Source organism: Triticum urartu, chromosome 1 (assembly GCF_003073215.2).
Source record: "Triticum urartu cultivar G1812 chromosome 1, Tu2.1, whole genome shotgun sequence".
NCBI lineage: Eukaryota > Viridiplantae > Streptophyta > Magnoliopsida > Poales > Poaceae > Triticum > Triticum urartu.
This window is the reverse complement of record NC_053022.1, coordinates 537,626,720-537,637,059: the sequence shown is the minus strand read 5'-3', so window position 1 is coordinate 537,637,059 and position 10,340 is coordinate 537,626,720. Positions and strand designations below refer to the sequence as shown.

The 10,340-nt window shown below is 46.5% G+C and overlaps 1 protein-coding gene across 1 annotated transcript; it reads left to right on the top strand.

Annotated features, from left to right (window-relative positions):
- Positions 1–1,263: 1,263 nt before the first annotated feature.
- On the top strand, positions 1,264–8,936 carry LOC125527419 (probable LRR receptor-like serine/threonine-protein kinase At1g51860). The gene is made up of 14 exons (XM_048691929.1): positions 1,264–1,416; positions 1,533–2,088; positions 2,180–2,407; positions 5,779–6,053; positions 6,174–6,312; positions 6,414–6,485; positions 6,581–6,652; positions 6,755–6,835; positions 6,944–7,107; positions 7,230–7,498; positions 7,595–7,721; positions 7,833–7,901; positions 8,000–8,192; positions 8,308–8,936. The coding sequence occupies exons 1-14, from the start codon at positions 1,338–1,340 to the stop codon at positions 8,645–8,647; spliced, it is 2,664 nt and encodes an 887-aa protein (XP_048547886.1). The 5' UTR covers positions 1,264–1,337; the 3' UTR covers positions 8,648–8,936.
- Positions 8,937–10,340: the final 1,404 nt, after the last annotated feature.

Genomic DNA, 10,340 nt, shown 5'->3' with positions numbered 1-10,340 from the left:
ATCAAGCCCTCCTCTTGGAGAAGACCCTCTTGTGGATATCAAGGCCTCCTCTTGGAGAGGGATCCCCATCATAGGATCATCAAGACCTCATCTACTTTGGATTTGGGATAAACTTTACCTTGTATCTTTCCCTTTGTTGTTATTGTGCCTTTGTGGATCTTGTGTGGTTGTGAGTCTAGTGGGTGTGTGATTGGACTTGTTCTTGAGTGTTTTCCTCTTGTGATTTCCCCTCTTGTTCTTCGGGTTCTTCGCGTTCTTCGTGGATTCCCCTTCAATTCGTGAAAGATCTATGCTTAGGGTCTCCACCCTGCAACACATCGCCTTGAGTCGTCCAACCAAAAATACGGAAACCTTGATCGATGAACGTACTTGGACAGGAGATGATCATCTAGAAATGCAGGCCGTTGAATCATGATATCTTCAACATGGTGTTGAAGAAAGATTTCACCCCGCACAAAGAGTCAAATCAACAAAACAAAGGTTGACACGCTAAAATAAATTTCATCAAATCCGAATAATCGGATCTGTGAGGACAACAAACTATGTACCTTCATGACACCGCCAAAAGATTGAGAGTAAAATTATTATATTTTTGCACGAAGAGAGTAATTTTATTCTCACAAAACAAGGATGCATGATCACCAGACGATGACCAAGAACATAGAACTCTTGAAGATCCGAGGTGCATCATAAGAACTAGAAGAGTGAGGCTTTCGTTATCTTTCCTCTAATTATTATTATTGTTGTTGTAATTTAATTTTAGATTTGTATAATTAGTTTCCGCAACTACTATCTCTACCAAGCAACGTGGGCTCGTTGGCAGAGCGATTGGCTGGAATCGGAGACATTCTACCCGCGTGAACACAAATGCATGTTATATCATGTGGACTAGTACCCTTTAGCATTCATTTCAACCTAGCGTGATGTGATTTTATCCGATCTCGTACACCAGGAAACGGCGCAAGTCATCGCATGTCTGGAGCAGTACTTGACTCACATTATCGTGTTAGTACGTTTATTACGGTTCATGATCGATGCAACCTGCACGCTCTGGAAGCCAATGTGCATGGACACACTGGCTCGAGCTAGCTTGTCCACAAGAATCTGCGGAACCCTAGGGATCGCCTGTCACCGCGACAATCGCGCAGGAAAAAGTCAGAGATCTCCGGGCATCCACGCCACGAGCCCAGCAGGGCGGTTGACTGACTTGCATGCAAGTCAACCCATGGCCCATGTGATCTACCCAAACTTGGTAAGTACTTCTATAACTTATTAGAAATTCCTTGATCTACGTTAGAGCTAGCTTAGTGGAGGGCCCGACACCACGAGCAAGAGAAATGGCGGCCCGCCGGTGGCTGCTGTTGCTTTTCGTCGGCCTCGCCGGCGGCGGAGCCCATGGCCAGGTCGATATCTTAGGTGAGCACATCGTACCTTGTTTGATTTCGGCGATCAATATCTGCCACTCCACTCATCAATGTCTGCAAGTGAGCTATATCCCGTGTATTCCCAATTTCCCATGTGCGTGTATACAGGTTTTGTAAGCATCGACTGCGGCCTGCCGGAAAATGTCGTCGGCTACGTGGATAACGACACCAAACTCCGGTACGTCTCAGACATGGGCTTCATCGACACGGGCACCAACCACAATTTGTCGGCCGAGTACCTCAAGCCATCGATAGGCAGGATCTGGCACACGGTGCGGAGCTTCGCCGGCGGCAGCGCCGGTGCGCGTAGCTGCTACACGGTCCGGTCCCTCGTGTCCGGGCTCAAGTACCTCGTCCGGGCGGGATTCATCTACGGCAACTACGACGGCCTCAACCGGCTGCCCGTCTTCGACCTCCACATCGGCGTCAACTACTGGCAAACCATCAACGTCTCGGTAGCCGGCGTGATGGCGGAGATCATCACCGTCGTACCTGGCGACTCCATGCAGGTGTGCCTTGTGAACACCGGCTCCGGTACGCCGTTCATCTCTAGCCTGGACGTCAGGCCCCTGGAGAACAAGTTCTATCCTCACGCCGACGAGTCACAGGGGCTGGTTCTGGTGTCCAGGACCAACTTTGGCGCAAGTGATACCACATTCGTTAGGTAATCATGAACGTTGAAGAAAACACACACACACACACGTGTGTGTTTCCATCGATCTTATAATGGCTTATATATTGTGATGATGGATCAGGTACCCAGAAGATCGGTTCGACCGTATATGGTCCCCATGGAGCAACTCGACAATTTGGTCGGTGATCTCGACGACTGAGAAGGTGCAGAACAGCGCCACCAACGGCAACGACACTTTCGAGCCGCCGTTGCCCGTGATGCAGACTGCCATCACGCCCATCAACTCCTCCAGCCCCATCGACTTCACCTGGGATGCCCAGGCCAGCACCACCAACAACCCAAAGCCCGGGTATGCAGTATCTTTTTTTAAAAAAGAAGGATTACTCCGGCCTTTGCATCTACGCGATGTATGCAGTCATTTTATTAATTATTCATAAAGACCTTACAAAGTAGTATATCAGGGTAGTCTCAAGCCATCATCTTAGCCCGGGTATGCAGTATAGTACTGGCCTTAAATGTTTACGTGATTTTGATCAATCTGTTTCACGGACTTGCGTCACCCTCTGTCTGTCGGCTATTTGAGGAAACCTCCGGCTTTCCTCTCAAATAACTGATCATTATTTTATTTACTAACTCATTGTCGATAATAGCTTCGGACAATTTAGTGTTCGATGCAACCATCACCCGCCGGTATGTATTGTGATTGTCAGATGCTATATCTCTATCTAATAATAAAGCACGCAGGGTTTCTGCCCGTCCGTCGCGTCAATTTGCAAAAAAGCCCCTGCGTTTTTATGAAATCAAACCGCAGTTCAGATTTAAGTCACACTGAACCGTTATTTTACAGTTTTTCAAAACCCCCCTGACTTTTTAGGTATTCCATCCGCGGATCTTATTTAAGTCAAACAAATGCTTTTCTAAACTATCTATATCTTTTAAACCATAACTTCGATTTAAACATGTTATATATGAAATTTGATTAGAAAAATATGTAGAATATGAATATAAGATTATTTTAACATGTTAAGTATTTATAAATATTATTTTGGAAAATATTTAATTCAAACAAATGGTTTTTAAAATTATACATATCTTTTAAACCGTAACTCCGATTTTAATATGTTATATATGAAATTTGATTAGAAAAATGTGTGAAATCTGTATATGATGTTAATTTTACCTGTTAAATATTTTTTAAATATTGTTTTAGAAGCAAACTTATAACTATAGCGCATGATCCATTTTTCTTTCATACAGGCGGCGATCTGGATTGCAAATAAACGCGCACTATAATCATATAGGCAAAAGAAAACATCGAGAACTACACATGCATACCTCTGATTACGTCACAGGGAAAAATAACAGATTTCTCATCGCGAGTGTGGGACAAAGCAAGAGAGGGAGAGGAGAAGAGAGGGAGAGAGAGACGTCTTAGGATTAACCACATTCTAACACGTTTTGATTTGTGTGAACACTAAGGCCATCACCGGCGAGGGTGAGAAAAAGGATAAGTGTCAACACAAATATGATGCGTCGCTAAAATAAAGAAGATGGACCTATTGTGATCCTGAGTGATGGTTGTTCGGTTAAGAGTGTGTGTTGTGTTTTTTTCCGTTACAAGCGTACGGGCTCTTTTGCTAGTACTACCAAATAGACGTGAGATTTTCTGAACCAGCCAATTATGCATTATGACCGTCGGTCACATGTTGTATGTCGACTGCCAACTCTCGCCTATTTGTATCCACTATCGGCATTGCATTGTACAAATGCGTCTAGTTTCTAATCCGTCGGTTATTACAAGAAACCGTTCGCTGGTCCCACGAAGCTGAGTGCATCTTCAAGAATGCAGCCCCAAAGAGGGTTACGACACATGAATGCCACCAACATCCGATCAACTGATTTAGGGTTTTCCCCGGAGGTATTGAGTGGAGTTGGGAGCTTCACCTCGATGATGCCTTCATGAAGGACACGATGATAAGGGCATCGTCATCATCGGCTCCGGTCATCAACCGAAGATCAAGTTTTCACCTGGATCCGTCCCAAGAAATCCACCCAACAACCTGTGCACTGTCTCGACCGCCTTCAAAGCTCCAGATCTAGCCGCCTAGATCCGGCGACCAACCGCAGCAACAGTGCCACTGTGGGATCCCTGGCGCACCGGCCACTGCCTGAGTGTGCCACCACTGGAGCCTAGGAGGAGGGTTCCCACCCCGCCTCACCAAGCCCCGAGAGCCGCCGAGAAGGATCCCGTGCGCTCATCACCGTCTCTGATCCGAACCAATCCAAAGTAGATCGCCGTCACAGATCCGCCTTGGACAGAGACTGCACCACGCCATGCTGCCGCGGGAAGCCCTAGCTTCACCAGCCACCACCCTCCAGGGCCGCCGCCCCGGGATCCAGACGGAACCTCGCCGCTGCCACTGGCCAAGTTACGCCACCGCTGACCGGCCACTGCGACCTCCGCCGCCATGCCGCCGACGGATCTGGGCAAGGATAGCCATCCTCCCCGAGGACACACGCCGCAGCCTCTTCTCCGCGTACTCGCACGAGAAGCCACCTTGGCCGCGTCCCCACCCCTCGCCGGATGCCGCGCACGTGCCGCCCCGCCGCCGGTGAAGGCCGCCGCCATGAGGAGACCTGCACGCAGCCGCCACACAGCTCGGCATCGACCCATCTGCAGCCGCGCCATGGGGCCGCCGCCGCGCCACCAGGATCCGCGCACCCTGGCGCCTCCGCTCAGCCTGGCCGCTCCCGCAGGCCACGAACGCGAGGAGGGGAGAAGGCCCCCGCCGCCAGCCACCGCGGGGGGGGTTTGCCCCGGCGGCTCTGGCCGGCGACGGCAGGGAAGGGAAGGAGGAGGAGGGCTAGCGGCAAGGGGTGGCGGCGCCGCCCGTGTCACCCGCGGGAGGAGCGACGCGGGGGCTAGGTTTAGCCCGTGTCATGGGCTAGCTAGAGTAGGAAGCTCTTTTTTCTGTTGTATAACGATGATGAGCAGTCTGCCAGTAGCACGTTAGCTAGAGGTGATGAGTAAAGGTGATTTGACGAGGAAGCGCCGTGCCGGCACGGCACTTTGCCGTCGCCATGGCTCGCCGTTGTGGGTTGTGAGACTCCCTAGATGGCGCATTGACCCGAATGACGATGTGTCTAACCGGTCGAGGGGTTTATCAATCTAGCAGGGCTCACTTTGAGTCTTCTGTCTAAAAAAAAAGGTAAGGCGTGCACCTGCTATTTTTCTCAAATAACAAAATTGAATAAGATGATCTAGGAAAAACCAAGTGATTCTGCACAGAAAGTTTAGCAGTAGATGAAAAATAGTTTAGGTAACTTGTCACATCATGTCTATATAGCTATCGTTAAAGCGCACCCGCAAAAATAAGTTATAGTTAAGCGACGAGTAAAGCATAACTTCTCCGAAGATAAAAACATACAGGTAGCAATAGTTGGATAACCCAAGACGATAATTATACCCTTTTTTGTGAAATGTACACAGAACTAAAATTGCACATTCTCACACACAAAAAAAATCGCGCACTAGCTACTAGCGTAAAACTACACCTTTCGAGTGTATGTAACTTATTAGTGCAATTCCAGTTTGGAGGTTATATATGGAGTGACTTAAAGATGAAGATGGCAGTATACTGATAACTGGTCATATGGATTAGAAATGTGGCTGAAATTTAAGATACTCAGATAATAGAAGTCTTGATTGTATATATGTAGGTATGTATGGATGCTGCACTTCGCAGAGCTGCAGCCCACCGGTGTTCGCCAGTTCTACATCTCTCTCAACGGAAAATCTTGGTTAATGAACGGTAGCTGCACTCCAAACAACCTCTCGACCACCACCCTTTACAGCACCAAACCCGTCTATGCTTCCAACCAGTACAACATCTCACTGGATGCCACCGTGAACTCGACACTTCCGCCGATCATCAACGCTGCCGAGATCTACTCTGTCATCCCCACCACCAACATAGCCACTACCGTTCAAGAAGGTAAGCAGTTATGCACAGAATGCATGTGGACTAGTTGGGAGGTGATCATATTTCAGACGATTTATGTATATAGCGCCATGAACCTGATAGATTTATGTGTTGCTGCTGAGAATGCCACAGTTTCTGCCATCTCGGCCATCAGAGAAAAGTACCGTGTGAAGAAGAACTGGATGGGTGATCCATGTGCGCCCAAGAATTTTGTGTGGAATGGATTGCGTTGTAGCTATGCTGCTTCTAGCCCACCAACTGTCACAGGCTTGTGAGTCAGAAGTTTCTCATCAAATTTCTTATTTTTCAAAACTACCTGAAGAGTTGAAGTAGCACTAAGTTAAGTTGTAACTGTGCATATACTTGTTGCAGGAATCTATCTTCCAGTGGTCTCAGTGGCAATGTGTCATCTTCTTTGGCCAGTCTTAGAGGTTTACAGTACTTGTAAGCAGTTAAACCAACAATTCCAACCAACATGTTATTGTTTTCTTAAAGTAAGCAGTTATTGTTTTCTTTACCGGGACCTTACTAATTGGCAGGGATTTGTCACACAACAATCTGACGGGCTCAATTCCTGAGAGCCTTTCGCAATTGCCGTCGCTCGTGTTTTTGTAAGTAATTCATGATGTCGTTTTCATATCGATGAAAACGTTGCTTTCAGATCCATTCCGTCATACATGAATTAATCAGTTAAATATAATATTTTCTTTCAGAGATTTCACAACCAATCAGCTCAGTGGATCAATACCTTCAGCACTTCTAAAAAGAACTCAAGATGGCTCCCTAACACTTAAGTTGGTACCCTCTAGCATCAAAATTTTCCAATGATAGTCCTATGATCATAAACTTTTTATACCTCAACTAATGAATACTAGGATTTCTTGATGTTTTTATTTTGCTAGATATGGTAACAATCCAAACCTCTGCGGGAATGGAAATTATTGCCAACCTCCTAAAAATAAGAGCAGCTCTAAGGTTGTCGTCTATGTTCTTACCCCAATAATTGTAGTGTCCGTGATTGTGCTTTTGTCAATTATGTTCCTTTGCATGCGAAGGAGAATGCAAGGTGAGCTAGCTTTCTCAAACACATAAATCTGGGCACACGAGTGCAAGTGTTTTTTTTTTTGGAAAAGACACGAGTGCAAGTGTGAGGTGATTAAGTAACAATTTGGCCTCTGAACTCTAAAGGAACAACAAGCAACCACGTCAAGTCACAAGACGAGGCAAATATCACGCCCTTGCACTCCCAAAACAACAACGAGCACGATTCATTGTGTTTGGACAATCGACGGTTCAAGTATGATGAACTGGTGGCCGTGACAAACGGCTTTGAGCGAGTGATTGGCCGAGGAGGATTCGGGAAAGTATATGCTGGATTTTTGGAGGATGGCACACAAGTGGCTGTCAAATTGCGTTCTGAATCTTCAGATCAAGGTGTACAAGAATTCCTAGCAGAGGTGTGAATAAGATCTTGACAACTATAATTGATTCCTCTAAGCACACTAGTTTTGAGTTCACTATGCTTATGCATTGATCTTTTTGGCTTAGTTTAGGCTCAGACCTTGGCAAAGATTCATCACAAGAATCTTGTGTCCTTGATTGGCTACTGCAAGGACAGGGAGTACATGGCCCTTGTCTACGAGTACATGTCTGAAGGAGCCTTGCATGAACATCTAAGAAGTATGAAAATTACTCAATTTGTAAACACCCAGAACATAATTTATATATAGGCTCTAAGTGACAAATATGAAAAAGCTTAGCGCAAGCTACTTATCTGATGATCTTTTGCAGGGAGAGAGAACAATGCAAGGTGTTTAACCTGGAGACAGACTCTTCGTATTGCACTGCAATCCGCGCAAGGTGAGTTTTTTAATCTGGGTTTTCTTCATCAAACTTAACCATGGAAGCTCAAATTAATGGTGATATCGTCCATGATGATGTGATGTTGATGCATGCAGGACTAGAGTATCTGCACAAGGGATGCAACCCGCCCCTCATCCACAGGGATGTGAAGACGTCCAACATATTGCTGAATGCAAACCTGGAGGCAAAGATCGCCGATTTTGGCCTGCTCAAGGCTTTCAACAGCAACGGTGATACCCATGTGTCCACGGCCAGGGTGGTCGGCACACGCGGTTACCTTGCCCCTGAGTAAGTGCACCATTGCATGTTCCTATTGATTATAGTGTGAAAACATCTTGCCTATTATTAACAAATGACGTGCTATACTTCACTTGACACTCAAATGGATTTAATATTTTGGTAGGTACCTAGCAACATTTCAACTAACCAACAAGAGTGACGTGTTTAGCTTCGGTGTGGTGCTTCTCGAGATAATCACAGGGCAACCTCACATCCTGAACGATCCAGAGCCGACGAGCATTGTCCAGTGGGTGCGACAGCGCCTCGCCCATGGCAACATTGAAACTGTAGTAGATGTGCGCATGCACAACGATCATGATGTCAACAGCGTGTGGAAAGCCACAGAGACTGCGCTCAAATGCACGGCCCAACTACCAGAGCAACGGCCCACAATGACCGACGTGGTGTTACAACTACAGGAGTGCCTTAAGCTTGAGGCCGCGCGCAACGACGTGAATGCTTGATTTTATACGACCGCGAGTGTTGGAAACCTGAACGGCTACAACGGGATATGACACTAACATGTCCACCGATGCAAGACAGATCAACACCACATTTCAGACGGAGCATGTGAGCGCCAAGTGAAGGCTGAAACTAGGACTTGCCATCACCCCACGTCTACAAGTTGTGTTATTTATCTTCAAGGGAAGTAGCTAGTCTTCTGATGATGATTTTTATGGGAAAATTTGTAAATTTACTACTTCTCAGACACTTAATGTGTTCAATCTACTCAAGTGATCCATGTTTTTTTAATGAGGATACACCCTCGGCCTCTGCATTAGATGGTGCAGACAATCATGTATTATTAATTATAGAACCAATGTCAAGCAAAGCTAAGTATTGAGGCCGATAAACTCGACACGGGGAAAATAAAAGAAACATGTCGGAGGCCATCGACCTCCTAGAGTTCAACTCCCGCTCTCAACCCATGAACAATATGAGTCCGAAGCTTCTTTCGTGCCGAATGAAATCAAAATTTCATGTTCGGTTTTGAATTAGAGACGTTAAAAATAATCAACCAACGTCGACTATAACCCCTAGCCTTCCAAGCTAACGATGCGGGTTTGATTCCCGCTACCCGCTCCATTCTGTATAAAAGGAGTATTCTATTTGTCTAGACATGTTAGAGGCTTGTATTCAACCATTTTTTGTCCACCAGTTTCTGGTTTATCCGTTGAGCGACGGCCCTTCCACTCGGCACCGTCGGATCACTAAGGCCGACTTTCGTCTCTGCTCGACGGGTGAGTCTTGCAGTCAAGCTCCCTTCTGCCTTTGCAGCTAATAGCCCGTCGCGCGGGCCTCCCAAAGGGAGGCCTGCTACGCCAAAAGCGAGAAAAACTCCATCCCTTTCCTTTTGACATCCCCATGCCGCCACACCACAGGGGGGACATGGGGAATGATGACCCTCCATGGATTCACCTATATAGGCTGCGGCTAATGTTGCAAAAATAAGAGCTTGAATACCGCTTGTAAATAATCCAAGAAACAACTCCCGCTCTCAACCCATGAACAATATGAGTCCGAAGCTTCTTTCGTAACTCCCATAATTTCTTCGGAACGAAAAGGGTTTTCCATGAGATGGTAAATGAAAACGATTAGTCCCACACGAGGTTTGGGAATAAGTGATTGTCTGATAATGAGCAAGGAATATACGTCTTTCTGCCTTCGGGACGGAGTGGAAGAAGGGCGGAGACTCTCGAACGAGGAAAAGGAGCACTGGGTCCAATGTGAGTAGGATCACTTAGCCATGCTTCATAATTGGAAAAACGGGCGGAAATTCCCTCTGCCCCTACCGTACTCCAGCTTGGTAGTTTCCACCACCTGTCCAAGGTTGCCACCTACTGCTACTAACTCGCCGCCTCCCCACGTTAAGCTAGTACTTGTTGTTGGACCAGGAGCTGTTACGCCAGGCGCAGTAGCATGGATATTTTGTACCCATTGAGCCATTGAGCCTGCTCTGAATAATCCCCCTTTTGCCGAATTATTACCAATATAATCATAAAAGGCTAATTTTTCGGGAATTTTAGACCAAGCTTCTGATAAACTAAGATTTTCGGCTAAACCATTGCTAACTCTTCAATATATTTCTTGCTGAAAGTATCCCTGATCCCACTGATAACGAGTAGGCCCGAGCCATCAGTGAGATACCACTCTGGA

Coding starts and splice junctions, on each gene's coding strand:
- LOC125527419 (XM_048691929.1), top strand. CDS start 1,338: ATGGCGGCCCGCCGGTGGCTGCTGTTGCTTTTCGTCGGCCTCGCCGGC. Junction 6,313..6,413: donor CCACCAACTGTCACAGGCTT/GTGAGTCAGAAG, acceptor TACTTGTTGCAG/GAATCTATCTTCCAGTGGTC. Junction 6,836..6,943: donor GATGGCTCCCTAACACTTAA/GTTGGTACCCTC, acceptor TTATTTTGCTAG/ATATGGTAACAATCCAAACC.